The sequence below is a fragment of the Portunus trituberculatus genome, chromosome 16 (genome assembly GCF_017591435.1).
Source record: "Portunus trituberculatus isolate SZX2019 chromosome 16, ASM1759143v1, whole genome shotgun sequence".
Taxonomy (NCBI): domain Eukaryota; kingdom Metazoa; phylum Arthropoda; class Malacostraca; order Decapoda; family Portunidae; genus Portunus; species Portunus trituberculatus.
This window is the reverse complement of record NC_059270.1, coordinates 6,776,216-6,792,753: the sequence shown is the minus strand read 5'-3', so window position 1 is coordinate 6,792,753 and position 16,538 is coordinate 6,776,216. Positions and strand designations below refer to the sequence as shown.

General features: G+C 36.7%; 1 protein-coding gene across 4 annotated transcripts in view; it reads left to right on the top strand.

Moving 5' to 3' along the window:
- Nucleotides 1–11,838, top strand: part of LOC123504401 (phosphotriesterase-related protein-like) — a 116,019-nt gene extending 104,181 nt beyond the window's left edge. For all 4 annotated transcript variants that reach the window (XM_045254865.1, XM_045254866.1, XM_045254864.1 and 1 more), the window contains 5 exons: nucleotides 602–792; nucleotides 6,791–6,949; nucleotides 7,142–7,306; nucleotides 8,866–9,083; nucleotides 10,186–11,838. In XM_045254865.1, the coding sequence (XP_045110800.1) occupies nucleotides 602–792; nucleotides 6,791–6,949; nucleotides 7,142–7,306; nucleotides 8,866–9,083; nucleotides 10,186–10,323 (871 nt within the window). In that variant the 3' untranslated portion in view covers nucleotides 10,324–11,838. The remainder of the gene's footprint in view (nucleotides 1–601; nucleotides 793–6,790; nucleotides 6,950–7,141; nucleotides 7,307–8,865; nucleotides 9,084–10,185) is intronic.
- Nucleotides 11,839–16,538: the final 4,700 nt, after the last annotated feature.

Genomic DNA, 16,538 nt, shown 5'->3' with positions numbered 1-16,538 from the left:
GCTTATGCTGAGATCTGTGATGAGACTACCATGAGTAAGCATAATGACTTCTGGCAGCTTCTCATGTAATTATGATACTCATTCCATTTTTTCTAATTTATTTTCAGACAAGTGGGATCCATTCAACTATTTGTTCTTTTGAACTGACAATGTTCACTTCCTCAAAATTTTGCGTTTTCTTCTTCCACTATCTTTTGTAATTTATTTTCAATTTGCTCTCAGCTTCCTCTGTACAAAATGTTAATCTGTCCAGTTTACCTGAATATGACTCATCATCATTAATTTTCTTTCACTGGCATTGTGGAATTATGTTTTTCTTTTCACTCCTGCAGTTTGAATTCCCTCAGGACTTCTCTAGTAGGATTATTTAGAAATTATCTATCCTCTTTTAATTTTCATTATGTTTCTTAATAGATTTATAGTTACCATTATCCTGTATTTGATTTAACTTCCCTACCATTTTATTGTGAAAGGACGATATTGTATTCTCTTATAATCTTGTCCAACACATACACCAATATCAGATGAGGTTTGTGAAGGACAGACAGTATGTGTTTCTCATTATGTCTTCATGTATTTCTATCATATTTTTAACTTTCAGGTACAGTAACAAAAAAAATCTTAGTCTCAATACACAAGAAGTCAAGGCAGTTGTAATGAAGGAGATGGAGCAGTTCAAGAAATGTGGGGGTGGCACAATAGTAGAGAACACCACCTATGGAATTCAGAGGAATGTCAAATATTTGCGTGAGGTCTCTCTCACATCTGGAGTCAACATTATAGCAGGAGCAGGTAAGTTCATCATCTGTATTGAAAGTCAGAGTGATAAAATTAAGTGAAGAAATTATTTAAGTTAAGAATATCTTATTGAGAATGCATGAGACTCAATGCTTCAGATTTTATTAAGACTTGTGCACACATACACACACACACACACACACACACACACACACGGCCCTGTAATACACAAATAGGTAAATACACACACACACACCTGGTAGCTCAGTGGTTAGAGCGCTGGCTTCACAAGCCAGAGGACCGGGGTTCGATTCTCCAGCCGGGTGGAGATATTTGGGTGTGTCTCCTTTCACGTGTAGCCCCTGTTCACCTAGCAGTGAGTAGGTACGGGATGTAAATCGAGAAGTTGTGACCTTGTTGTCCCGGTGTGTGGTGTGTGCCTGGTGTCAGGCCTATCCGAAGATTGGAAATAATGAGCTCTGAGCTCGTTCCGTAGGGTAACGTCTGGCTGTCTCGTCAGAGACTGCAGCAGATCAAACAGTGAAACACAATTGAGAGGGCCGGGTTTGAGTCCCGGTAAACGGCGAGGCAAATAGGCAAGCCTCTTAATGTGTGGCCCCTGTTCACCTAGCAGTAAATAGGTACGGGATGTTGTGGCCTCGCTTTCCCGGTGTGTGTTGTGTGTTGATGTGGTCTCAGTCCTACCCGAAGATCGGTCTATGAGCTCTGAACTCGCTCCGTAATGGGGAAGACTGGCTGGATGACCAGCAGGCGACCGAGGTGAAAAATTACACACATGGAGATACTGAAATATATGGGATTTTGAACTTTACAGGAGAGAAGAGAAATAGGAAAGGTATGTCATGTTCCACAAATTTGCTATCATTTTACTCAAGAATGATTCAAGAAAGAGATGGATGGGTGGATGCAGTATATCTTGACTTGAAAAAAGCATTTGATAAGGTACCACAACAAAGATTGTTATGGAAGATAAAGGAGTATGGAGGCATTGGTGGAAGATTACTTGAGTGGATGAAGGATTATCTTAATGACAGAGAAATGAGAACAGTAATACATGACCAGTGTTCATCATGGCCTAAGGTAACTAGTGGTGTCCCAAAGGGATCTGTGTTGGGACCACTAATGTTTGTTATCTACATTAATGACTTGAGTGAAGAAGTTGAAAGTTATATAAACCTGTTTGCTGATGATGCAAAACTGATGAGGAAGGTCGAAAATGTGAATGACTGTTTAGTGCTACAAAGTGATTTAAAAAAGATTAGTAATTGTAGTAGAGCATGGCAAATGGAGTTTAACTTGAATAAGTGTAATGTAATGGAGTTTGGTAAGAGTGAAAATAGAATAAGATACGACTACAATATGAAAGGTGTCAAATTGAAGATATCAAAAGAGGAAATGAATTTCGGATTGACTGTTACAGATGACTTGATTCCAGACAAACATATATATGTAATTGTTAAGGGTATGATGAATTTATTAAAGAGAGTGAGAGTGGCCTTTTTGTACCTTGATGATAGGATGATTAAAAGGATATTGATTTCTGTGATACGACCGAAATTGGAATATGTGGTGGTCGTGTGGTCTCCTCATAAAAAGAAAAATATAATGAAGTTTGAAAGAGTGCAGAGAGCAATTACAAAGATGGTTCCAAATTTAAGTACTTTACCTTATGGAGAAAGATTGAGAAAATTGGACATTACTACATTGGAAGAGAGAAGGAAAAGAGGAGATATGATACATGTTTACAGAATGGTTAATGGTATGGAGGAAGTGGATAAAGAAGACTTTTTGCTACCGGACACATGCAGTACAAGAGGTTTAAAGTTGAAAAATGGTTTTTGTAGAAGAGAAGTCAAGAAGTATAGTTTCCCTCTTAGAGTTGTGAACAATTGGAATAAACTTGATGAGGAAGTTGTAATGGCTGGAACTGTGCATACCTTTAAGGTTAAATTTGATAAAAGAAATAGAGATGGGACACCATGAGTTTACTCCCCTCCCATAAACCACAACTAGGTAAATACACACACACACACACACACACACACACACACACACACACACACACACACACACACACACACACACACACACACACACACACACACACACAGCGCGTAGTGTAGTGGTTAGCACGCTTGACTCACAATCGAGAGGGCCGGGGTCGAGTCCCGATAAGCGGCGAGGTAAATGGGCAAGCCTCTTAATGTGTGGCCCCTGTTCACTTAGCAGTAAATAAGTACGGGATATAACTCGAGGGGTTGTGGCCTCGCTTTCCCGGTGTGTGGAGTGTGTTGTGGTCTCAGTCCTACCCGAAGATCGGTATATGAGCTCTGAGCTTGCTCTGTAATGGGGAAGACTGGCTGAGTGACCATGAGGCGACCGAGGTGAATTACACACACACACACACACACACACACACACACACACACACACACACACACACACACACACACACACACACACACACACACACACACACACACACACACACACACACACACACACACACACACACACACACACACACACACACACACACACACACACACACACACACTAACCTAACCTAACCTAACCTAACCTAACCTAACCTAACACACACACACACACACACGGAATGTAATGTATTCCAACATAAATGGAGTGATATCGGGGATTTTAGAACTCAACGATTACTTGAGGGACAAGAACCCAGATATTGTGGGTCTTACTGAAACAAAACTGAGAGAGGGAGAAGACCTGATGATGGTTGGAGAAGGGAAATATAATGTTTGGAAAAGAAATAGAGTAGGTAAGATGGGAGGAGGAGTGATGTTGCTGGTTAAAAAGATATAAAGGTGGATCAAGTGAAAGAAGGTATGGGAAAGGCAGAAGTGCTAAAGATCAGAGCAGAAACTAATGAAGGAAAAAGAGGCACTACATAGTGGTGTACGTACCACCTAAGACAAATGCATGGTCAGTACAGGAATATGAAGAAATGATAAGTGATACAGGAACATGTCTGGAAGAAATGTTGGGTGGCTGTGAACGAACTATAATGATGGGAGATTTTAATTGTAAAGAGGTGTGTTGGGAGGACTGGTCAATGGAAGGATCAGAGACAACATGGGGAAATACACTATTGACACTGGCAATGGAAAATGTGTTAACTCAGTGGGTCAAAGAAGATACTAGGTTTGGAGGAGAGGGAGCATCGTCAAGACTGGACTTGGTCTTTAGTACAGAGCCAATGGTCATTGAGGAGATGAGGGTGGAGTGCCCTTTAGCAAAGAGTGATCATGCAGTTTTGGAGTTCAAGGTGATAGATGAAGAGAAATCTAGAAGAAATGAAGAATATAAAGTGGGAAGATGGAATTATGCCAAGACAGATTTTGGAAACCTAAAGAAATTCTTTCAAGAGACAAATTGGATGAAATTCAAGAGTGCTAAGGAGCAAATGAAAAGTGGAAGGAATTTATAAAAATATACAAAGAAGGTGAGAAAAATTTGTACCAATAAGACAACATAGAGAAGTTGGAAAGCAGGACTGGTTTAACGATAGATGTGAAAAGGCTAGAACAAGAAAAGAGGATGCATGGAAGAGGTGGAGAAGGAAAAGACGGATTAAGCAGTGGGAAAGTTACAAAAGAGCAAGAAATGAATATGTGTTGATTAGAAGAGAAGAAAGAAAGAAACAAGAAAAGGATATAATTGATAAATGTAAAGACCAACCAAGGCTTTTTACAGACATGTGAACAACAACATCAAAAATAGAGAAAGTATTGAAAGTTTAGAAGTAAATGGAGTATGCAGTGAAGATCCCAGGAAATGGCAGAGGCTATGAATGGATGCTTTCGGAAGGTATTCACAAAGGAGACTGCTTTTGACAAACCACTGGTAATGGAACAGAAAGGGATTATGAAGGAGTTTCAAGTAACTGTGGAGGAGATCAAGAATATGATGGGGAGTTTAGAAGTGAGAAAAGCTGTGGGACCTGATGGGGTATCAGGATGGATTTTAAGAGAATGCAGGGAGCAACTGGCAGAAAAAGTTTGTGAAGTAATTGATGCCTCATTAAGGGAAGGTGTAGTGCCCCAAGACTGGAAAAGAGCTAACATTGTCCCAATCTATAAATCAGGTAACAAGAGAGACCCATTGAACTATAGACCAGTGTCACTTACAAGTGTGGTAGCTAAGATGTGTGAGAGGGTGGTGAAGAATAGATGGACAGACTTCTTGGAGAAAAATGACATACTTTGTGAGTGTCAATTTGGTTTTAGAAAAGGGCGTTCATGCACGACAAACCTGATATGTTACTATTCGAGGGTGATAGATGTAATACAGGAAAGAGATGGTTGGGCTGATGGAATATATCTGGATTTAAAAAAGGCCTTTGATAAGGTACCACACCGGAGACTGATCTGGAAACTTGAAATGGTAGGAGGAGTGCATGGCAGTTTACTAAAATGGATGGAAGACTTTTGGTAGGAAGAGAAATGAGAACAATAATTAAGGACAGACCATCAGAATGGGGCTTGGTGGAGAGTGGAGTTCCACAGGGATCAGTGTTGGCACCAGTAATGTTCGCGGTCTACATAAATGACATGGTGGATGGGGTGTCCAGTTATGTGAGCCTATTTGCAGACGATGCAAAATTGTTAAGAAAAGTGAGATGTGACAAAGATTGCGAACTACTCCAGGAAGACTTGGACAGAATATGGAAATGGAGCTGTACATGGCAAATGGAGTTCAACACGACAAAATGCAAGAAAATAGAGTTTGGCAAGAGTGAAAGAAGAATCAGGAGTATGTACAAGATAGGAAATGAAGACATAAAACCAGTCATGAAGAAAAAGACCTTGGGGTGACAATTACCAATGACCTATCGCCAGAGAGACATATCGGGACAACACGAGCATAGCTCTTTTCCCGTATGTTACAATTAGGTAAATACAATTAGGTAAATACACACACACACACACACACACACACACACACACACACACACACACACACACACACACTAATTATAATTCTTAAAATTCAAAAGATATTTGTCAGTGTGATTGTGAGCATGAGTGAGTGTGTATGTGTGTGTGCTGCCTTGTCTTTGATAGTCTCTTGGGAGATCTCAGCCTAGAATGAAGATAAATTGTATATGCTTCAATGAAGATATATGTTATGGAGTATCTCAGTACATATTGATAAGTTAAGATAGACAAGTCTTAAAAAGAAACTCATGTATTCTTTTCTTGATACTACCGTGGCAGTACAAAGAAGACTGCAGTAATTTGTTGGATAATGAGAAGCTACTCAGTGAAAACCAGTAGCCTAATATACTTTGGACTTGAGGAGTATCAGGAATATTGTATGTATATCCATATGTTCAGTGCAGCCATAAGATTTGATGTGCTTATCTACTTGTATGATTAAACTTCATCTATGTAATTTCCTGAGCACATTTTCGTCATACTGTAGTGTTGTTTCTTTTCATGTTTGATGATTTTATTTACCATGTAGTTAGCTATTTTTTTTTTATTTTTTTTTTTTTATTTATTCATTTATTTATTTTTTTTCTGAATACAAACTTTATATTTGGCTAACTGCATCTTCACCTTTTGAAATCCTTACTGCATGTTTCCTTTTATTAAGTGTTGTATTGTTATTAGTGTAATTGTTAACAATCATCTTTGTGAATATATCTATTGTTAAGCAAGTTCTTTTTATAAGTGTTCTTACAGTGACTTCATATCCTTGATCCTTTTCATTTTCTTGCCTCATCCTTCAGTGGAAATTATTTTATGCAAAGAGTGTATGCTTAGAAAAAGACTGGCTCTGGCTTGAAACTTTTGTCCTTGATGATTCTTAGTGAGTTTATGGGTATATATGATATTTGAGATAAATGCACATATATAGAAAAAGTATTACCTTGTGTTGCAACTATCTATAAAGCTTTGAAAGTTATATTGAACACAATCCATTTAAAAAAATCTTAAATGACTTGAAATGTTATCTATTGTCTAGATTATTTACATGTAATAATTTCTTTCAGGATATTATGTATGGGCAACTCAGAAAAAGCACACTTTGGGAATATCTGTAGAAGAAATGTCCAAATCCATTACACGTGACCTTACCATTGGATGTGAAGAGGCTCCTGATGTCAAGTGTGGCATAATTGGAGAAGTTGGGTGCTCTTGGCCACTGTATGGTGGGTATTCAAGCTCCTCCTATGTTGCAGCTCCTTTCTCATTCCCTCCTTGCTACCTATTAATGTTATTATTAGTATTTCCAAGCAGATAATGTTCTTGACCAGAATGTTCTAATTTTTTGTAGTACATTTTATCTTCCTGTATTTAAGATATGTCCTTCCAGTTGCAAAAGAATGTACTTTTTTTCTTAGACTTTGAACGCAAATCCATACAAGCCACTGGAGAGACACAAGAAAGCTTTGGCTGCCCAGTGATGTTTCATCCTGGCCGCCATCATACTGCTCCTGAGGAAATTTTCCGTATCTATACCGAAGCAGGAGGAGATGTCAAGAAAATGGTGATGGGACACCTAGACAGTCAGTATACATATAAATCATATGCTTCATTAATTTTAATTTGTGAAGATTAGTGATATTATTTGTGACTTCAAATTTCTCTTAGATATTCCATTGTCTCTAAGTATAGACTTTATCACCTTGAACTTCTTTGAAAAGGCTGCAACCCTTCTTTTATATGTGGGTGTTGCTCATTTAATGTCAGCCTGTGAAGCATTGCAATCTCCAAAGGTCGTATTAACAAGGATTCTTAGGATTCCCCTCAGACTTGTACTTATCTCTTAGGAATTCTTAAAACTTTGCTTGAGATGAACTCTCAAATTCCAGTATGAAAAAAGTGAAAGACCAAAAAACAGTATTTTTTAAATTTCCTGGTGAAATCATTTTACATTTTTATCGATAAAGTAACAAAAGATAATTTATCATAGATTTTGTAAGGATGGAAGTGTATAGTTTTTATGTATATGATTACATCTTGCACATGGTGGTACATTTTATCCAGTGTTGACATCCTTGAGCCTGTCTTGCCCTGCATTCCTACTAGTGACTCCTTTTTCTGTAGTATGGAGATGATGACCTGGAGGCCATAAAGGTCAATATAGGCAACTCAGAAAAGACTTTCCTTCCCTTTACAGTCAGTATTATGAGGAAAGATGTAGCTTGAAGGGCTTCACTCCTCTGACTGACTGTCTTCAGCCTCTTTCTCACTATTGAAAGGTTGCATCTCTTTCTGCCTTTTATTGCTATTTTCATGCTAACTGTTCTACTGATCTTGCTAACTGCATGCCTCCCCTCCTCTTGTGGCCTCGCTGCACAAGGCTTTCTTCTTCCTCTCATCTCTATTCGGTCCAAGCCTCTAATACAAGAGTTAACCAGTATTCTCAATCATTCATACCTTTCACTGGAAAACTTTGGAACTCCCTACCTACCTGCTTCTGTATTTCCATCTTCCTATGACTTAACTTCTTTTAAGATGGAAGTTTCAGGACATTTGTCCCACTCTTTTGACAAGCTCTTTCTAATCCTTTATGGAGACTGCCCTTGGCAGTTTTCCCTCTTCATAAAAAAAAAAAAGCAGTACAAAAAAAAGCTGTATGGAATTCTATTATTTACAATGTAAATGAGACACCCCAAAAAACAGAATATGGGAAGACCCAAGACTAAATAACACTATTTTTAGTTTGATAAACCTCTCTACACTAAGTCGGTCATAAATAGCATTCTTGCATGTGTAATCTACATATATCCAGTATTTCAGAATCACTCAGGTCATTTAGAACCTGTATAAAGCTGATAATTCTTGAGGTAGTGGGCTCAGGCTCTACAGTCAACTGTTATTATTTGGTTAATTTAGTCTTATGCGTAACTCTTAAAGTTTAGGACCGATTCTAAGCTCAACTTGGGTGATTAGACACAACTCTCGACTTGGGCTGAGACAAACTTCTATACTTAAGAATCTTTGATAATACAGCTCCTTACCTCGTTGGTACCACATCCATTCATATTTAGTGACCTGACAGTTCAGGTTAAGTAATAAATTCTCTCTCTCTCTCTTTAGTGACGAATTCCTTTTTTTTCAGGAACCATACATGACATGACAGCTCTTGTAGAATTTGCATCTCTTGGAAGTTATTGTGAATTTGACTTGTTTGGCATAGAAACTTCCCATTATCAGCTTGAAACATCTATTGACATGCCCTCTGATGCTCAACGTATTCAGCGCATCAAGCATTTGGTGGATAATGGATTTGAGGATAAGATTCTTATAGCTCATGATATACACACTCTTCATCGCTTGGTAAGTTCATTCAGCCTACATATTTTCTATCGTTTAATGTTTTTAGAGCTTTCATTTACATAAAATTGAGAAGTTTTGAATGATATCAAATTTTATAACAGAAAAAAAAAAAAACCTGCTATTATAAGAAAAATATAAGTATGTAATATTTAGAATAAGGAAGTAAATAAGAAGAATAATGAAAGCAAACTATATAATATTTTAAAGGAAAAGAAGTTATGATTAAATTTTGGGGTGCATAACAAGAGCTCAATGGACAAGTGCTATTATCCTGAATATATTTGTATTGTTATATCCTTGCCTTTATAAGAAGCCAATAAAATAATCAATCAGTTTAAAGAATGAATAACAATCATAAAAGAACAAATAAGCATGAAACCAAGTAATTATGCTTTGCTGTGATCACTTCCCCTATTGTGTCTCCAAGCTATTCTCTTGTAAGATTGATGAATTTACATATTTCACTTTACTTTTCTGGTTTCACCTACAAACTACAGAATATTGTAGAAAGATGTCAGATTTGATTTGTGAGTGTTCTTCACGGTGGTCTTTCAATGATGTTTCATAGTGTGGCTACAAACAAATGCTCTCCTTATCATTCAGTACCATGAGATGCTAATGTTTCATTGTGATACAAGACTGAATTATGTGATATGGTGGTGAAGTGTTGAATAGTAGATGTGTTATTTGTGGTAATATTTAGAATAGACGTTGAAGGATGCTATGGACAAATAAGGGGAAGTGAGGAGTGGCATAAAATAAAAAGAGTTTTGTTGATGATTGGTGGAAAAACTGAAGACTTAAAGATATGGGAAGGGAAGAGATTTTTTGTAACTGCAAAAAGAATCGAGACTGATAATTTGTCCATCCTTGTAAGGGAAAGTAAAGATCTTTAATAAAATTATGATCGTTTATACATAGGCAGTGGTTAGTACTGTTTTGCAAAGTCTGTGGAATCCATGACTTTATTCTTTCACCATTCAATTATATGGGTTTTCCAATAATCTGACATGAGTCCCATCCCTTGTAAATTAGGTCTGCAAATTTTATCATACAAAGATAGGTAAATTAGCAAACACTTTATTATGATTTCTTTTCACAGGAAGCTTATGGAGGGCATGGTTTTTGTCACATCCTGAAGAACATTGTTCCGAAAATGTTGGATCGAGGATTCACTCAAGAAATAGTGGATAAAATCTTGGTTTCTAATCCTAGTTCCTGGCTGAGTTTTACAAAATAGTGTGAATAATTGTTGTTGTTATCATGGAAGATTCAGCATTACAGGTGAAGAATCCATGATTCAGAATATTTTAATGGAGGTGTTCTATATTCTTATTTTTATGAATTTGGAATATATTTTTATTGATATAACATTATGTTCTGAAAAAAAAAATGATCTTAATTAAATTTAAAATACAGTACACATTGTAGATGGAAAATCCATAACGAAACATCATGAAAATGTTATTGTAATTACATTGTAATGAAGGAGGGGTACCATAGAGGCTGTTTGTATCACATACAGGGGTTTAGATCTCAGGAGAGAAGATGGGGGATGCAAGGAAACAATAACTCCAACCAAGCTCTTTATTTAGCAACAGGAAGGGAAACACTGAGGTGATTATTTACAATCCTTGTTCCATATAGCTCCAACTACACACAGAAGAACTTCTCAACCTCTGTATCACTTAAGCTCACAGAATGCACACCGAATCACTAACCCTAATAATCTCTTCACTTGCATTCTGCTGGCAGGCTTGACAGATATGCTACAACCATAAGAGACTGGTTGAGTTCCCAACACACACTTTTCTTGGATGTCAGCATGCCCCATATGGTATTTAATCACTTCACTTCTTACAGGCTTTAGATGACTTCAGAAACTCACTTGTGTCCCTTGTGCTAAATTCAGGCAGCATCCCTCTCCCTTCTGTCTGAGCCCCTTAATCTTTCCTTCACTGTTGCCACAATATGCACATCCATGTATTGATGAACTTACATCACATCCATGACAATATCACTTGCTTTTGACACAAAAATGTAAAGAAATCATTGATGATGTCAGCAGTCAAATATTTCCGGACTACAGTAGTTTATAGCTTTCTACAAAAAGGATTCTTAATATTGTCACCTTCATAAAGAAAATTGCTAAATTAATTTTCTAACATTTTGTGAAAATGAAAATGAAAAAAAAAAAAAAAATTTAACTTTGATATAAATAAATGTTAACCATGAATTTTAGGCAGCTCATTCAAAACAAATAATTTAGGCACCGTATCACAAAGAACTGAATTAGTTGAAAATCCAAAAATTGCCCAAAATTACAAAAGCAATTATTTTATGAATATGACAATATGCAGTGTTGCATCTCATGGAAAGTGGTTGGTGCATAATAGTATGAAACATTCACTGTTATTTGAATGGTTTCCATATGTGTATATTCCTTTTATTATTATTTTCAATGTCAAAATATAGAAACTAATAGTCAAAAACTAATTATATTTAAGGTGAAATCCCTTGATTTTCATAGGATTTTAATTTATGTGCTTAGCTTTACTTAACAGATGAAATATGTAATGTCTTTACTGCATTGCCTTGTGAATCAGTTGGTGCTTGTGCTTCTTTTTCTCTCTAAAGGGAAGAGGATCATCCAGATTTTATTGGTGCTTTAAGTCAGGGCAGCTGATCACCTAGTGCATTATTTCTCCTGACCCTAAATAAAGAATGCGTTAGTGCAAGTTGTGATCAACAATTACTAGAGTATTACTTACTTTGCCTTGCTTTGTCCCTCACTTTGTGATGTAATCCATTTCTGATATCCTACAAGTACACACTTAATCCATATATATATGCACACTAAACATACAGGTTACAGTAAAATTTGCTCTAATATGTTTACAGAGCTGGGCACTTCCGTACCTCAGTCCGCACCTCTGCTCCTCCGTACCTGCAGACCACCAAAGGAGGTGTGGAGGTCCGAGGTGCGGATAAATTTTCAAAAATGGGGAAGTAACAGGTACGGAAAGGCGACATTTTAAGTCCGTACCTCCGCACCTGAGACATGTGGGGAAAGACAAAATTTTAAGTGCGTACCTCCACACCTGAGGTAGGTGCAGAAAAGCGAAATTTTGAATCCGTACTTCCTCACCGGAGATTTTCAAGGAAAAGAAAATAAATAAAGACGACAGTCTGCATTCCGTAGCATTATTTTTGGCCGTTTTTGGCGGTCTGTGCTACCAAGCATATTTTCCTGCCATTTGAGTGACATCACTCATTCAGGTCTAAGCATGTTCCTCTCTCTCTCTCTCTCTCTCTCTCTCTCTCTCTCTCTCTCTCTCTCTCTCTCTCTCTCTGATGATGATAATATTAATAATAATAAGTTACAATGATTTACAGTTACTGCTAACTGTACATACATTACAATGATTGCAAACATGCAAAATCCCCATTTTGTTATATATATATATATATATATATATATATATATATATATATATATATATATATATATATATATATATATATATATATATATATATATGGAGGATGTATACTGTAGTGATGTACTATTGACTTGTATTTTGTTCTATTTTTTGAAGTGCGGACTAGATTTTTCTGGACAGCTTTAATAGTTTTGAGTAGTACAGTACCGGAGGTGCGGCACCGGACCTAGGGAAAAAAAAAAAAAAATTAGACGCGTAAGTACAGTTACGGACTATCTGCGTTTCGAGATCCGGAGGAGCAATACCGGACTACCCGATATCCCATCTCTGTATATTTATCAACCTTACTTTTTCAGTATTTAGAGGTGCCCAATTCTTTTATTTATTTATTTATTTTTATTTATTTTTTTTTTTGGCTGAGCACCTGCTCCTTAAAACGTCTTTGCACACCACTGTCAGTATGTTTGGAAACTGAAAACAGGAATATACTGTATTAACCTGTTTTTTTCAGTGTTAATGATATAATTTATTTTTCATATTTTGCTTAAAATATTTGGTGGTTCAACACCACAGCTGAGTCCTGGCCTGAAAATGTCCATGTGACATTAAGGTGAGTGTTGTACTAACTATTATGTTTAGATTAGACTGCATAGTTGTTCTGAGTCGGCCAAAAACATACTGTGTGTGTGTGTGTGTGTGTGTGTGTGTGTGTCGGCATACGTGCTTGTAGATATGATGTGTGAAACTGTGAAGTCGAGTGTGAACGTGCGTGTAGGGGCAAGGCCAGAGTGGCCTGAGTACATGAATAACTCCTGGCCTGAAAGTCTCTCAGTACGATCCTGCCTCTGTCCTGTGTTTGAGAGCAATGTTTGGGACCGATCGTGTGGAGAGAGAATGAGGCAGGGTTGCCAGACACTACACATGAAAAACAGACAGACCTGCTTTAGAAAAAGGACATTTGCCTCCAAAAAAGGACAGCACAACAAAAAGTGTGTGTATTATATATATATATATATATATATATATATATATATATATATATATATATATATATATATATATATATATATATATATATATATATATGTGTGTGTGTGTGTGTGTGTGTGTGTGTGTGTGTGTGTTTAAGGTATGTGTTTAAAAGTGTATAACAGCAGAGAGAGAGAGAGAGAGAGAGAGAGAACCTGCAGGGTTATAATATGAAGTTTAGCAACGCCTAAGTAGCTAGTACACCTATGAATTTCTACATACCTGTAATTTTAATATTCAATCGTGAGAATTTCTTCGAAGGAATCTCCTTCATCTGAAGCTACTGAGGTACTTGCAGCCTGTTCGTCTACCTGTAGGCTACTGTTCCACTTGCTACCTTCTCTGTGCTGCAGTACATCTGGCTTCAGTGGCTTGTGAATAGTGCTTGCATTTTTTCTGTGACTTTGAAGTTACGACAGCAGCAGATTTCTTTGCTGTGTAAGTGCGTCCGAACTCTTAAAATAGATTCGAGACAACTAATGCTTAATCTGTTTCTGGCCTTAGTTTTTACATTAGTGACGTGTGAGGATACCCTTTCAACAAAGGGTATTCTCAGTGCAATAATCGCAAGTTCTTGGTAACACTTCTCTTCAACTGCATTCTCATAATTTAGAACATGTGTCCAAAACTTAACTGGATCTGTTGGTATTTCTGAGCTAGGAAACTCTGCTCCTCAATCAATCAATAGATAAATAAATTTTGCTGAAAAGGACAGAATTTGACTGTACTTTTTTCAAGAAAACTTAAGGACAAACAGGCTCAAAAAAGGACAGACTGTCCTTAAAAGGACAAACATGGCACCCCTGGAATGGGGGAAAGGGATGTGTAGGGGATACTGCCATCATTTTTGTTTCTCAAAAATAAACTTCGAAACCACGAAGCTTTTGAAAATACGGAGCAGAGTGAAGGAACAAAGGAAATTTAATGAATGAGAATGAAGGAGTGAAAAGAAAAAAAACATACGAGACAAATTCGAGACAGGACAAGCGTCGACAAGAGATTCAGACCTGCGAAATATCAAAATAACACACCTAGTTAGATACCTAGGTATGAATACAAGAAAATCATATAATTCATCAACACTTTTTTTATGTCCCAGCAACTATTAGACTCGGAAGGGAGAGAATTATAATATATAGTAGAAGCTCGCTATGTTTTCGGTTCTACAGGCTGAGGTTAGTGTTGGCTGGGTAGTGATGGCGGGAAGCGGCGTTACATCAATGTTGAGGATATTGTTATTATCTCATCAATTTCATAGATTTAGCACTACGGTGGAACGCAGGGAGTAGAACAGAGCAAAGGGGAGTGAGTACCAATTTAATTTAGACATGAGAAGTTTGGCATTAGTGATTTGAAATGTAGGGTAGCTCTGAAACAATGTGGCCGCCGTCGGTTTTCCAAGCACGTGTTTTTCTGATTTCAAGAGTACCATCAGGCGGGTTCACTGGTGCCAATTTGCGACTGAAATTGCAATACGCTGGAAGTATCGACTGAACCCTTCTACTCACACAACTACTGGAAGATATCGACTAATTGGCGCCTTGGCTGGAAGTGAACCAACAGCTACCGCCAAGATGTCTTCCTATAATGGCGTCTTGGCGGGAAGTGAACAAATAGCTCCCCGCCAAGAGGTCTTCCTTCAGTGACGATGCTGAAGCGGTGGTTGCTCTTCTGGCATACCGGAAGAATTACCAGAAAAGTAAATGCCTGTGGATACGTTGCTGGCTAAGTAGAAAGAAAGATATTAGTGTCTACCAAGGCACACAATAAATCATTATATTCTGTGGGCCTTGGTATCTACTATACATTAATCTTAAGTGGTCAAGTGGTCAAAGTAAATCCTAACGTCTTTAGTCTATTTCGTCGAACGCGACGATTAGCGCAATTTTTTTTTTTTTTTTTAAAATCATTTCGGGTCCCAAATAAGTTCTTTTTCCTTCTTCAACTCTAACTTCTCTACACTTGGAGACCATATTTTCAAAGCTTACTCCGTGATGTCACAACGTAAATAAAATCGCAAATCGACTGAACTAAACCAACATGTTCTGTGTTGCTACAGGTTTTCCCAGTCACTAAGCACCAATATTCAGTTGGAAACTATCAACTTGCAATTTCAGTCTCAAATTGACACGTGAAACCGCTCTTACCATTTATTGTTACTACCCCCAAGTTAATACCGTGTTAAGTAATTACTACTATGTTACCTGAGAGAGAGAGAGAGAGAGAGAGAGAGAGAGATTCCTAAATTATTCATAACCTTATACAACATTTTCTAAAATCACATAAATTGTTTTCTTTCTGTTCTAGTATATTATTTCACTCTTGCCCTGAAGTACAAACATAGTTATATATATATATATATATATATATATATATATATATATATATATATATATATATATATATATATATACATACACACACGTACTTTGCCTTGTAAATGTATATCTTGATCAACCATCTCACTTGGCAAGTCACTCAAGCAACACTTAACTTCTCAACTCTTCTTTCCCAAATTTTTTTCTTATTTCAGAAAATTTTTTGTATAATCTATTTTTAAGTGGTATTATTATCATTATCATTCTTATTAATATTGTTATTATTTATTGTCTATTGTTTTTATTGTTATCATTATTATTATTATATATTTGTTTTTGTCATTATTTATTAATGTTTCACATTATTACTATTATGATATAACTGCTGTTATGCATAATGTGTCTACTACTAACACACTGATACTGTTACTTTTATTATTATTTTATTTATGAATGTGAACAATGTAAATCTTTTTCATTCACTTTTTAATGATTTAGAAGAGGAAAGCAGCCCCTTAAGTGCTGATAATGACAGATATTCTAAATTCCATGTACGGGTCTCTCAGCATTAGGTAATGATATTTGTAAAAATCATGACCTCAAATCTTATCCATCAACAATTCCAACAAACTGTTGTGATTACATTAATGTATTCCACATCAATG